At 48.3% G+C, this 13,334-nt stretch overlaps 2 protein-coding genes across 2 annotated transcripts; one reads left to right on the top strand and one right to left on the bottom strand.

Moving 5' to 3' along the window:
* Positions 1-116: 116 nt before the first annotated feature.
* On the top strand, positions 117-3,662 carry LOC6588633. The gene is made up of 6 exons (XM_002013564.2): positions 117-306; positions 436-633; positions 694-2,182; positions 2,237-3,003; positions 3,059-3,255; positions 3,317-3,662. Exons 2-6 carry the CDS (start codon positions 488-490, stop codon positions 3,466-3,468), a joined length of 2,751 nt encoding a protein of 916 aa, XP_002013600.2. The 5' UTR covers positions 117-306; positions 436-487; the 3' UTR covers positions 3,469-3,662.
* A 52-nt stretch (positions 3,663-3,714) lies between these two features.
* Positions 3,715-4,951, bottom strand: LOC6588323 (inositol polyphosphate 1-phosphatase). Its single transcript, XM_002013563.2, has 2 exons — positions 4,415-4,951; positions 3,715-4,359 (listed from the first exon to the last, which is right to left on the bottom strand). The coding sequence occupies exons 1-2, from the start codon at positions 4,902-4,904 to the stop codon at positions 3,731-3,733; spliced, it is 1,119 nt and encodes a 372-aa protein (XP_002013599.1). The 5' UTR covers positions 4,905-4,951; the 3' UTR covers positions 3,715-3,730.
* Between the last annotated feature and the right edge of the window lie 8,383 nt (positions 4,952-13,334).

Below are 13,334 nucleotides of genomic sequence, written 5' to 3'. Positions count from 1 at the left end.
TTGATCTGTATCGATTCATCGATCGCAGAGTTATCGTTTTGCCTTCTTTCCGTTGCGTCCGTTTTTCTCCTCTTCGCTTTGTTCGACCTAAAATGCGTGATTTTTGGAGTAAAGTGGAGTTAAAGTTGAAAACTTGAAGAAAACGTAATAGCAGTCCGCAGGGCGCAGGAGTATTTTAAGCTTAGAAAACATTGATATCTGTGCATCGGCATCGCTTAAAGCATTGCACACATTCATATATACAGTCCAAAAATATATACCCCGACATCGAAAAATCAGAGCGCTGGTGACTGATCATATTATTTCGTGAGTATTGGCCGGCAACAAGTCGACGCCACACGTTAACCGTTAGGTCCGCCATGTTGATTTTGCATTCTCTTTCGTCTTCTTATATGTATGCATACACATGCATGTGTCTTTTTTTGCGTATCGCAGCGTGGAAATTTTTGTTCTCGAATTTTTCATTGACTGATTTGTATTTGTGAGGATGAATACCGTTTCTGCTGATATGTATTGTGCAGTTTGCGGCACTTCCAGTGTATTTTTGTGCGAGCGATGCCAGGAGCCGTATTGCAGCAGAGATTGTCAAAACGCGGATTGGCGACGCCACAAATTTTACTGCATCCCCATGCCGTAAGTAGCTTTGCTGAGATCTGTATTTTCCATGCGTACATGTATGTGTGCTATTTTTAGTGTGTTGGTGCCGAACAAATATGCGCAGGGCTTGCAAGAACATCCACTGGTCTCCAGCCCAAAGATTGAGAATCAGTCAAATAATAAAGAAGCGGCGTCCGTCTCCAAGCCAGTCAAGAGCGTCGAATCGGCGGCATCCGTGGACTCTCCGTCTACCGCCATAGTGAAAGAGAAAAAGGAACTGTCTTCTGTGTGGCGTGAGACATTTTTGCCGCCGCAAGAGGACTTCTTCGAGTGCCGTGTGACGTACATGAAGTCTGACGGCGTCATCTGCGTAGTGGATGTGGCCAATATTGAGCTCATGGAGCGTTTCAACGAGAACATGCAGCGCGTCAAGCCAAGGCTTTCCCGAGCAAAATGTGTTGAGGAGGACTCGCTGGTTGTGGTCCAAGGCGAAAAAAAACTCCATCGGGGACAGGTGCTCTCTATGGACCGGAAGTCTGAGAGTGCGCAGATTTATCTGATAGATCATGGGTCCGTGGTCACTTCTTCTGTGCAGGAAATCTACGATCCGGTTTCTCGCATCGCAGATAAAAAAGCGTTTGCGATTCAGGTGAAGCTGCTGTCGAACACGGGCGTGCAGACCAACAAGCATCTAACGCTGCGCTTACTGGGCCCCAAAACCCAGGAAGGCATCTACCCGGTTCAGCTGAAGCCCAAAATGACGATTCCGCTCAATTTGCCGATTGAGCTGCTGCAGATGAGCCCGGAGGTGACTGTGGCCAGGATCCTTGAAGGTTGTCTGCAGCGCGACGAGAAGCCAGCTGCCCTGCTCCAAATATCAACGATCAACCAGATCAATGACGCCATGGGTGACAAACTGAACGGCAAACCAGACCAGCAGCAGCCAATCTCTCTCAGCCAATTAGACACGTGCACAACAATGTTTTTGGCCGCTCACACCAAGCAGGGCTACCGACGTGCATTTCTGCTGGACTTGATTGACGCGCCGCCGAAACGTACTTTCCTGGTGTACGAGATGGACGAGGGTCGCATCTCTATTACCACTGACGTGTGCCGCATTCCCAGCGAGCTGCTCGGTCATCCCATTCAGACATTTGCCATGAAGCTGAACGACGAAATGCAACAGCCGCCGCTGGAGCAACTGGTGGAGGACAATGGTCCCGATTTTACTGTCAAACTACGCCTGAAGAGCATCCAAGGCCAGGAAAAGGTGCGGAAGGCCAGTGCCGCCTTGCTGTCCAAAGGAAAGCAGCTAGGCGAAGTGGAGCTGACAACGTTCATGGGTGATGTGTCCTATTTGGGCCACAAGTACTGGCGTGAGACGATTAAGAACGGCACCATGGTTCGCATAACCTACAATGTCGGCTACAAGCACGTCTTCATCAGCTCCATGGAGACCCTGCAATATGCAAGCCTCTTTAAGCGCATGGAAAATATGTGCAAACCCTTCGAGCAGTCGGACCAGATCACGATTGGCTCCATTGTGCTGGTGGCGAGTCCCAAACTGGGACACTTCCGTGGCGAGGTAAGCCTAATATTGACATGAAATAAATACAACATTATAATCCCATCTTTACAGATATCTGGTGTTGCGAACGACCTCTTCCGTGTGTACAACATTGATACGGGCGCCACACACCAGGTGGAAGCGCAGTTCCTGCGCATGTCCTGTCGATTTCTGCGCGACATGCCCGTAAGCCTGTCGCGCGTCAAACTAAAGTCAGTGTGCGATATTCCGGAATGTGCAGTGAACCCAATCAATGCAGGGTGTCAACTGATGAAGCAGATCATGACCGATAACGTTCAATTTCGCGTCGAGTTTGTTGGCTCAAGCACTGAACTCGTGGACTTGTATTTCTGCTCAGGCGAGCCGACTTCGCTGACTCTTCGAATGCTGCCGCTGATGTTTAAGCCCGTTTCGATGTACTCCCTGGAAGTAGCTACTTCAGATCCAGCTCCTGCTTCTGCTCCTGCACCGGCTGCGGCTCCTGCTTCAGCAGCTATACCAGAAGGACTCAAGGTCAAGACGACGCCTCCAGCTGCGTCTGAAACGGTTGAAGACCTTCCACCTTTGCCGCCATCGCCCCCAGTTTCCCCCGAAATCGAGACTAAAGGGTCAGAAACACTCGAACGTTTCTATTACAAAGACGTGCCAAAGATTCTTATTCCACTGGGCAAACGCGTCAATGCGTTCCTCCTGAATGGATCGGGACTCCATCAGACTGGTGCTATCACCGCCTGTCACTTTAAAGACGTGACTGAGGCCGCAAGCTATCAGAAATTGTTTAATTTAGTTGATAGCCTTGGAAAGTGTTCGTACCCAGACCTTATCGACTATGTGCCTTGGTAAGTCCTATACCAAACAAACAAAGCCTACAAGTAATCCCATATTCCCGCACAGTATTGACGAAATGGTCCTGGCCGTGTTCAGCGAGGATAATAATTGGTATCGCGGCGTTTGTGAGGAGATCATCGGCGATAAGGCTCGCATTTTCTTCTGTGACTATGGCAACCATGAGCTGGTTTCAATGAAAAAACTCAAGCCCATGAGCTCCAATTTGATGCAGGCCATCAATGCGACCAAGTGCTACATTGAGGGTTTGTGATATCTTAAAAAAAAACACCCGCTTAATCGTTGTTAATCGCTCGTTTTTTCCAGGTTTCGACAACTCGGAAAAGTTCAGTCTTTGGGAGAAGCATATTAAGACGGACTTGAATATTCTGTGCCGCGTCGAGGAAGGCCCCGACTCCAACTCGCGTACCCTTACCATACTCGATCTGGACAAGATCGTGTCCCAAAAAACTTCTTAACTCGTTCTCTAGTTTTACCTTAAGACAACAGGGATCGCGTTCCTTCATTATTATCCCTAGTAATAAGTGTTAAGTACACCCATGTGTACGAGTAGAGTTTTTCCAAAATGTTTTTGAAAACATTCGTTTTTGTTTTTTTTTGACTTGGCACGTCCTACGTAGATGATCATTTAATACATATATCAATAGATACTTCGATACATTCCACAACATATATCTTTCAATTACAACACTTATAATGAGATTACAACAATAACAACATTCATTGTTCGGCCAGCTTGGCGAGGAGCACCTCCATCGCATCAACGTTGCGCACGGCGATAATGCCAGTAGCATTTCGCTTCCAATCGGATCCTGAATCCTGCATCAGGTACTTTAGGGGCACTGTCTTCAGCTCCGCCACGCTCGCACCATAGTCGAAGACATCACCGCCCAGAGCGCGTAGAATCGCTTGCGGCGCACAGGTGTCCCACTTGAAGGTGGATCCCTTGCTGAGGAGATACACTTCCACCTCACGGGTGATGACTTTCAGGGCCTTGTGTCCAGCGCCTGCCGAGAATGCGAACTCGTAGCCCAGGTCAAGGAATCGCTGTAGTATATCCGACTGCTCAGAGCTGGAGAATATGGCAAGCTGCCGATGCTCGTCCCGCGCCTCAAAGTTACAGTTGTGGGCCTGCAGGCTGGGCAGGCAGATGCCCCAAAACATCGAGGAGCTGTACACGTGCTCGTCCAGCTTATTGCCAAAGGGCTGGGCAACGACTCCGATCACGGGAATTCCGGTGTCACGTTCATAGACGCCGATCAGAACGGTCACACAGTCCAGGCCAGTGGAGGTGATGCCGGGAAAGTTGGTGAACATCGTATCGCCCGAGATGTACTCTGCGGTGGCGTCTGCAAGCAACAAAGCATTAACAATTGCCAGGGGCAGGCATGTCCACCTACGTACCAATTGGATCGATCCATATGCCCAGATTGGCATAATCCAACTCCTCGGGCAGCTCCGGAATGTCGCCCAATGTGCCACTCTCAAAGTTGACTACGCGATGCACTTCGTCTGCCAGTGCGCTTGCTGCACTTTCATGTCCACTGAGTACCGCCTCCAGGCAAGCGGTGGTGTCCGATTCACAGGCCCCCACAGCCACTGTGACACTCTCCCCCAGCTTGTTCGTAAAGTTTGGTGATTCTTCGCCGAGTATGGCGTCCTTCATCTCTGGAAAGACCGCGCCCACCTCGTGCTTGATGGTCTCCTGGATGAGCACATCGGCCAGCGTTTTAAAATCGTGCTCGAACCGCTCGTTGGCCTCTCCTTCGCTCTTTTCTTGGACGAGCAGTGACAGCAGCTGTTCATTGGCTCGACATGTCCTGGCTATATTCGCCGCCTTCTCCGCACAGTTAATCAGCACCCGCAGCAGGTTCGCCTTGTCCTCCGAGCCCATGGTCCTAGTTTCCAACAGATTTCTTGTTTTATTTTTATTTACATCTTTTATGGCTTCTCCTGACCAGTGACTTATCAGAAATATACCAAAATATACCGTCTCATTTAAAAATTATACCGTAAATATACTGACGGGTTCTATTTCACATATTCCTCGTTTTTGATATTCCGTGGATTATTACTAGCTATATAGAACATTTAGCCACGCCCACTTAATTTTATCCGATTAGTGAATCTATTTTCTACTTGACTGGCTAGTTTTTAGTCCATGCATTTATTGTATTTTGGCTAAAACAAGGTTTAAACAAAATAGTTGAACAAAACAAACAGTCGCAATGTTGCTGGTATTTGAAGACATGATGCGTGTATAGGCCCATGTATACCCTATTTCGTTAATATTCTGATCCCGATACCAATTCTTGGCCTCTGAAGTACCTTTTAAACAGATACTGACAAGTTTGATATTTCCGTTAAATATTTCTAGCTAGCTGAGACACTCAACTCTGAACAATTTCCTAAATTTAAGTTGTCACAGGGATCTAAAATCAAGCGGAAATTGTATATTTTTTCCTACAAAATTGTTTGTTCCAGTTAACGAAATTTCGTCTTCATTCAATTACGGGATGCAGTGTCTTCGTGTCGAACGGATCAGATCCTCAGCGAGCTCTTGGCGTTCTTTCTAGAGGTGCGATTTCAATTGAAAACAGTTTAATTCGAATCATAGGAGTTTTCTTTTCCCGAATAGCGAATGAAGTGCCTTCCTGTAAGATGGTTTCTGAGTGTATTGCGGATGTGGAAAAAGTCGGCCTGAAGGCATACAGATATTTCCAGCCACCGACCCCTGAGCCACCGGTCGTCGTCGTCTGGACTTCCCACTGCGCCCACTGGGTGGGGGTCCTGGCTGGGCCCATCATACTCGCGCTTCTTTTCAAGCTTATCTACAACATTATCAAAATACGAAGCGCAACAAATGTTGGAGTGGATCCGGCAGAAAAACCGGAGCCTGCCGAAGGGGAAGGACTGGTGCCCGCAGAGCAGGACATAGAGCGTCCTGCTGCTGAAGGGACAGCCCGACAGGAAGGTGGCGACGCATGGTATTGGGATCCGCTTCGTGGCTTTAATCTGTATTGATTTCGTTGCTATTGTTGATATTGCGGCGAGAGGAATCGGACACGGCGGCACTGAGCTCAGCTCATCCCAACTGACGCCCGAGTCGTCGGAGTCCTCGGATGCTTCGGATGGTGGAGTGACATCTACCTCGGCAGCTGCCGGTTGTTGCTGCTGCGCCTGATTGCTTTTGTTGTTGTCGGATCGGAAACGATTCTCCTCCAAACCGATGGCGTGGCTGTTCCCGTCAGCTCTGCGCTTGTGTAAAGTCTGACGCTTGGCCGAAGGGCTCCAGTCGAGGGGATGATGTACCACTGATTTTGATTGTGTCTAAAATAAGGTTTAAGCCTAAACAATTTCCACTTAATTCATTTCTTTATATGTTAATACACGCCAACTGCACATTTATTCTTGTAGAAGGCATTGTGGTAGTGTTACCTGGCACACTCGTCCAGAGTCTTTTCGCTCCATCTTCATCCGCAGCTTGGTCGCGTTGCCCCTGAAATGAATTATCCGGCATGTTCTCTATTGCATTTTCAAAGTCTTTAAAAGGAAGTGCTTGACGGCGTGCTTCCCTGCGAGAAGAATATCAGTATGCAGTGATTTTACATTATTTTTGGCTATGCTTACTGCTTTATTTATTTTCTTCGATGGAGCCATCGGCCATGCGCCGAACGAATCGTCTGCACCATTGGCGCAGTCCTGCCACCCATCTCAGAGCTGGGCTGCCGATATAGGTAGGATATTGTTAGTTTAAGAATTTAGGCAGATATCGTGTCTTTCCACTCACCTTGTTGATGGGACACTGAAAGTCTTCTGGCCGCTTGCAGCAGTCGGCCTCATCGTGGACATTGTCACAGTTGTCAAAGGTGGTACCATGGCAGATCAGAGCCCTGTCGCTGCCCTCGGCTGTCAGCTGAAGTGAAGCTGAAGCACTAGAAGGCGGATATACAGTCTTTGTTCATGTCACTACTAAAATTATCTGGCCGGATACACGCCGTAGTTCTCCTAGTCATCCAGTAGCATCAGATGCTTGGGGCACGAGCAAACGTCGTGAGTACTGCGTGTCACCCCGCTGGCTATGCAGTTGTGGAAACGTCCACACGGCCCGGATGTCGGTGAACTGCGACAGACGATGCATCTCCACGGAACGACGCTCTCCGTTGACAGTGATCCTCTCTATTCCGGTCTTGTCGTCCAACCAGTACACAAATCCCCCTAGCCGACAATGTGTATCTGCTGCGGGACGGAGAGGGAGATAGGGAACAGGAGATTACACGTGTCCGGAGGTATACAATATGGTTGCTTACTTGTTCATTCCATTGATGTTTATAACTTCGATACGGATGGTATATCGGACTGTTGGTACAGGGCCAGCGCCGTGAATCCTTCCAGCTCCACATGCTCATTGCCATCGACTCGGGCGACTCGGAATGATGGCCTGATGACTGCCGACATCTGTCCAGAAGAGCAGACGCTTCATGGCATGCATGGCAATGTTGCGAGGCTTCAGCGAGTTCGCCCAGGAAGCTAAGAGGCAACGTTTTAGAACACAGCTGAATAGGGAGCTTCACCTGGGCACGGATATTCTTGCTGGACACCGGCAGCGGTACGTTCGGGCTGTCTGTCGTAGCTGGGGGGATGCAGGGCACGTCCTTGGCGAGGTTTCGGCTCTGGCCCGTCTTGATCAGTCCCTCCAGCACACGTAGTCCTAGCTGCCAACCAGTGCCTGACACGTGTTTCCATCCAGGAGAGGCGTCTCGTCTCCTGGTCGAATATGAGCTCCCGGCTCCCAGCTCGCTGTACTCAGTCGTGATGCGGCCCAATGTGCTCCTGGGGCGAGAACAGCAGGAAGGCGGCAGGCACCACCCAGGGGGCTCGCGGGGCTGGTACAGGCAGAGGTGGAGCAGGCCCCATTCCCATTCACGCGATCTTGTCTTGTCGGTCTTTCCATCGCACCAGACGCCAGAATATTGAAGACGCTGTCCAGATGCCATTCTCAGACGAGCAGCTGTTCTACCCCTAACTCCAGTCCAGGGTCTGTTCTTCTTCCTCCTTTTTCAATTGTTTTCCTATGAAATTCGTCTTCTGGTGGCTGAGGCAGGGAGTAGTTGGCCACAACTGCGCCAAAGGGCGCCGCTGGTCGTTTCGGCATCGCTGCAGACTCTGTGGCTCGACTTTAACTGTAAATGCGAAGAAGGTGGAAAGCACGGAATAGCCGTGGAACAGCGGCTGTTTTTGGGGAGTATCCTGTGACATCAGGACTTACTGTCATTTGAAGCCACTGTAGGCAGACGCACAAGGCACTTTAGCTCATACAACAGTAGCATAAACAAACGAGTATATTGAGCGCCAAATCCAATTGAGATGGTAGTGCTTCGATAAATCGCGACAGCTGATCGCTAGTGGTGGTTATAAGATTGAAATCGATGCAGTTATCGATGCTGTTATTGATTATTTTGAAAAATATCGAAAAATACATAAGACGCACCTGACGACGAAACCCGGAACTACTCATGTAGAAAATGTTACATACACTATACATTATTACATATTAACTACATTTTATGTAATAAGCAAAAGCGACATCTGTAGGAGAAGTTTGTACGGTTCAAATATAGTTGGTCGTTGTTATCATAGAAACCCCAAGAGGCGCCAGTGTGAAAAACGTCCGTTATTTTATTTCTGATATTTTGAAATATTCCGGAAAATACCATGAAAAGTATAAAATTTGCAGTGTGAGCAAGACGTGGTGGCAACACATCGACAGAGCATGGTCACACTTAACGATGGAATATATCGATAGCACCTATTGGGCGTTTAATTTTGAATCTGTTTTAAGTTTGTTGATGTATAAATGCTAATGTTATGGTTCATTCAATTATTCATTTATATCACGTGCGAAACTTTAATAACTAATTGGTCCAATGTTCAAAATTGAATGAATAGCCCTGTTTATCAAGGGTTTTTGTTGCCGCCCTGAAGTGAAGCAGCTTTCACATCTTCATTGAAACAATTTTAATTGGCAATTAAAAATTACGCACTCACCGCCCCTTTAGGCCCGCTCAGCAACCAGCCCAGCCATGAATCATGCCCCGCCAAGGAGCAGCTTAGGCCAGATACCAGCCCCGTCCCGTTCCCCCATTCCTGTGGAGGGTTTTGTTCCAGCTGCGGCTGCTGTATAATTTGCACCCGATCTTATCAACGAGCACTGCTAATGATTCGCATTAATGATGCTGCATACACGGCCCGCTCCCATACGGTTCATCCTGCTCCCCATTCCTTGGACATCGCTGTACCGAACCCTGGTTCTGGGTTTTGGGCTTACGCACTTTGGCATCTTATGAAATGAGACCATCAATCAGTAACCACTGCCTCTCCACTCGCTCCACTGATGCATTTGCATATAAATTGCTGCTAATGTCGCGCTATCAAAGTGACTGCATCAATGCGGCATTCCTGCCATGCCTGGGCCTGGCCATTGCCATTGCCATTGCCGTTGCCGCTGCTCCCTTCCTGCTCTCTGGTCCGTGTTCCTTGTCCTGGAGTGGCCCTCAGGGCCTGTACCGCTTGGCTTATGCTAATTTTTTCCCAGGCCTCGCAGTCCTGAGCCCTGGCCATTGATGTTTGGATAACGTTGACTTGATGACTTTGCATAATTTACGCCGCCGCTGCCGCAGAGCAGAGACTGCTGCTGCTGCAGCCACATTTTGGCTGCTTTGGGTTAATTTTTCACTCAACCACGTTTGCCTTTTTAATGTGTTAATATTCATGGGGGGAAGAGGCACAACACAGCGCAATGTTTGCTGGTTTTCCTCCTCGGCCTCGTTGTGACTTTTGACGTTTCAATTTGGCCGTTGCGTGATCTTTTGCCAAACGATTTTTCAAGCTGCCCCCTCAACAAACTGGCGGGCATTTATCAACAGCACAACCGAAGGCATTTGTCATCATCCACATATACTGCGAGTATGTGGATATATACTAAATGCATAAGAGTATATCCCCCGGCCAGATCATCCCCGGTTCAGGCATTCGGGTATGTAAATTTGATTGGTGCGTATTTTGCATTTTCGCCAGCCCGCAAGCCAACGGGGCTCGGCTTGGTCTCGTTTGTTGGCCATTAGTAAAACTCTCTTAATTGCTGTTGTGTGTGTCTCTCCTTGCCCTTTCTGGGACACACTTAACAGCCTTTTAATTAATCGCCCGAGTTGAACAAATTCTTAATGAGTCTTTAATTAATCGCCAAAACGAAATGTGAGCCACTCTCTCGCGGCTTTCAAAATACGAAATATTTAAATTTGATTGTGACTTGATTTCTGTGATGGCCTCTCCCTGTCTCTGTCTCTGTCCCTTGTACATTGTGCCTTCTCTGTCTGTCGCTGTGGCTGTGGCTCCACCCCTGAGGTGTCTGAAACGAGTTTCGACGCTTCCAAAAACTGTTGGCTTGATTATTTGGTTGTTTTATTAATACTCGTCACAACAATCCTCAAACAGCTTTGTGATTTTGGGTTTCTTAAGTTATGCTTCAGAGCTTCATTAGAGATCGTCTAGCGGTTTTTTCTGGCTACACAGACCTCCTTGGAGGGGGGGCGTTTCTATGCTTTGTTCGATCAATTTTCCAATTTATTAAGCTGTCGTTGTAGTGAATGATGAACGAACATCATCAGTGGCGCATTCAAGCCAAGTGCAGTGGGGCGTATACTTATTGTAGGCCAGTTTTCTATGGCCAACCAGCGCCCACTCATCCGCCAATTCTGTGTTCTATTGCATTCCCTTCTGGCCGCCTCAGCCATCTTCGACCAGGCCCGCAGCGCAAACTGGATTGGGTCCGAATGGCACTCGGTGCGGATTGTCGTTGTGTTAATTTATGCGCTTCAAGGTGTTTGCCTTTTTACGCTTATTGGCAGCTTACTTCCCTGTTTTGCCTTTGAGAAATGGGCTTTTTTCGATCATATTTGCATTGCTAGTTAATTGTTTGCATATCGCCGAGCAAGCGAAGGGAGTGGCTGCTATATGACCAATTATGGCAGCCCCCAAGGCTAAGAGCTGATCAATAGGAGAGTTCTTGGTCTGGCATTAATCAAGGGAGAAACTATCATGCGAATGGACAGAGAGAAACCAATCGAAAGCCACGAGAAATGGTAGGCAATTTCAATGCCCAGCGATCTCTAGTATAGAGAGCTTCTAATATCAGTCCTCGGCCGATCTACAAGAGTTCAAGCGATCTGTCACTTTGCCCCACAGAAGCCGATCTCCCAGATTGAACCGTTCACACTCATCCATTTCAATGCAAATCCAGGGAGCGAATCCCAGTCCTGCTCGGTAACCTATCCCTCCATGGATGCCACCGCATGTGTCCCATTGTGATCGTGTTCGCCTCAGCGCTTAACATTTGACCATCGATCGGAGCGGAAGCGTGAAGTACAACATACGGCATGGCGGCAGTCGACTATAATGCAGATACCGATACAACTACAAATCTGTTTTGCCATTGCCAGGGCCTGTTGGTTATAAATTTTATGCATTCTGCGCATAGTTTGCCATTTTGCCACTTTAACATTATTGTTATGATGATAAGCGAGCCACAGTCGGAGGCAGAGCCAGAGCCAGAGCCAGAGCCACAGACAGATCGTACCAGGGTCCAGGCCATGCCGTACGTGCTGGGTCCCAGATTCATCCTGGAGTTGCCCACAGTCTCAGGCTCCGCTGCATCCCATGTCCATGGTCCGCATCCTGCCTTCTCCTTTGTCCGCTGTTTGCTGATCTTCAATGCGATCTGCAGCTTGTTTGGCTTTCCTCTGTATTTAAAACCATTTCATTTTCTGGGGGCCAAAGTGTGAATATAATTTAATGTGCCTGCGCCCGTGTCCGTCCGACTTCGGGCTGCCCATCTGTGTGCGCAATTTTCAATATCTCCTGTTGTCCCTGCTGCAGAAAGATTATTTATTATGCTTGATTGGTTTTCAAGTGATCATAAAGTAAGTGATCGTCGTGTTGGCCCCGACTCTTGGCCAATTGTGGCGCTGTCCGTTGGCATTGAGTTGGCCAGGCTCTGGCGTTAATATGTAGATTTGAAGGCGTAGATTTATGTCCAATGGGGTGGAGTAGGAGTAGACGCTGGAGCTGCGGTTGGAGTTGCCATATGAATATGAGTAGGAGGCCGGTCGGCTTGACCCTGCTGGCAGAGATAACTTCATCTGGGATACATGCACTCCCCATATCCTGCTCGAACTCCCACAAATGGCCTCCAACATTTTAGCATTTAATTGACATTGATGATCGCCCCACTGGACAAGTCTGAGAACGCGTCTGGTATGGTATCCTATCCTATCCAGCTGGTAAACCTCTCTGGCATACCAAGTGCCCGGGCCAGGGAATTATTAATTTTCATATCGGAGATGAGAGGAGAGGAGGCGGAAAGGAGCCATGTGTCAGCTGTGCTCGCCATCAAGCTGGACATGAAGAAGACATACAAAATAAATTTTCTGGCATTTGCAGACAGCCGGCAGACAATGCGAATGGGTGTGGGATCCTATTTCTTGGATTTCTCTTTCTGCCGATGCCTTTTTTCAGGTTGCGTTTCTAGGCCCAATCATTCAGGGTTTGTCTATTGCGGCTCCAAATGTTAAATGCCTGAAATCAACGCCGAGTCATTGGTGCTGCCTCCCTCCCAGCCGAGAGCTTTGTCTGCTCTTTGGCTCTGGCTTTGGCTCCGGCTCTTTCTTCGAGCTGTTGTCGGGTGTGTGTTTTGTTTTCGCTTCTTTAAATGAACGTTATTAAAGAGATGTTTATCGCTGAGTGATTTATTCATTAAAAAAACATTTATTAGCCAGAAACAAGCTGCTTGGTGTGTTCATGCGTGTGTGCGTGCCAGCAACTCACATCGCATTCACATTCACATTCACCATCACATTCACATTCACATTCGTCCATTTGGCCGGCTTCGGCTGGCTGGCCCGCTTTTGGACGCCTCGTCTGCCTCGTCGCCTCATTTGTGTGGCATTAAAATGCAAAAGCGTGTTTGTTCCTGGAAAACTGCAAAGCCCACACCACACCGCACCCTTCCCCACCTAGCTCCCTTCTCACTTCTTATCAGAATTGCGGGTGTGGACTCTGCCAGGTGAGGCATGCGGCTGGCTTTGTTTTATGAACTTGCATATTTCCACTCTTTGCCAGAGTGTGTGTGTGTGTGTGTGTGTGTGTGCGGGTGTGCGTTTTAATCACTTAATTAGAGAGTCTCTTAATTGACTTGGACCTATGGCGAATTATGCACACAATTGAGGTGGGGCTGGTGTTGTGTTGCAGGAAATGTGCCTTAATTGCG

Source organism: Drosophila persimilis, unplaced genomic scaffold, assembly GCF_003286085.1.
Source record: "Drosophila persimilis strain 14011-0111.01,24,50 unplaced genomic scaffold, DperRS2 tig00000000-arrow-pilon, whole genome shotgun sequence".
Classification (NCBI taxonomy): Eukaryota; Metazoa; Arthropoda; class Insecta; order Diptera; family Drosophilidae; genus Drosophila; species Drosophila persimilis.
The sequence above is the reverse complement of the archived record's forward strand: the minus strand, read 5'-3'. Positions and strand labels throughout refer to the sequence as shown.

Excerpts from the sequence above, each read along its gene's own strand:
- LOC6588323 (XM_002013563.2), bottom strand. The coding sequence starts at position 4,904 with ATGGGCTCGGAGGACAAGGCGAACCTGCTGCGGGTGCTGATTAACTGT. Across the intron at positions 4,360-4,414 it reads CATATGGATCGATCCAATTG|ACGCCACCGCAGAGTACATC; the intron begins GTACGTAGGTGG and ends TGTTGCTTGCAG.
- LOC6588633 (XM_002013564.2), top strand. The coding sequence starts at position 488 with ATGAATACCGTTTCTGCTGATATGTATTGTGCAGTTTGCGGCACTTCC. Across the intron at positions 2,183-2,236 it reads TGGGACACTTCCGTGGCGAG|ATATCTGGTGTTGCGAACGA; the intron begins GTAAGCCTAATA and ends CCATCTTTACAG. Across the intron at positions 3,256-3,316 it reads GACCAAGTGCTACATTGAGG|GTTTCGACAACTCGGAAAAG; the intron begins GTTTGTGATATC and ends CGTTTTTTCCAG.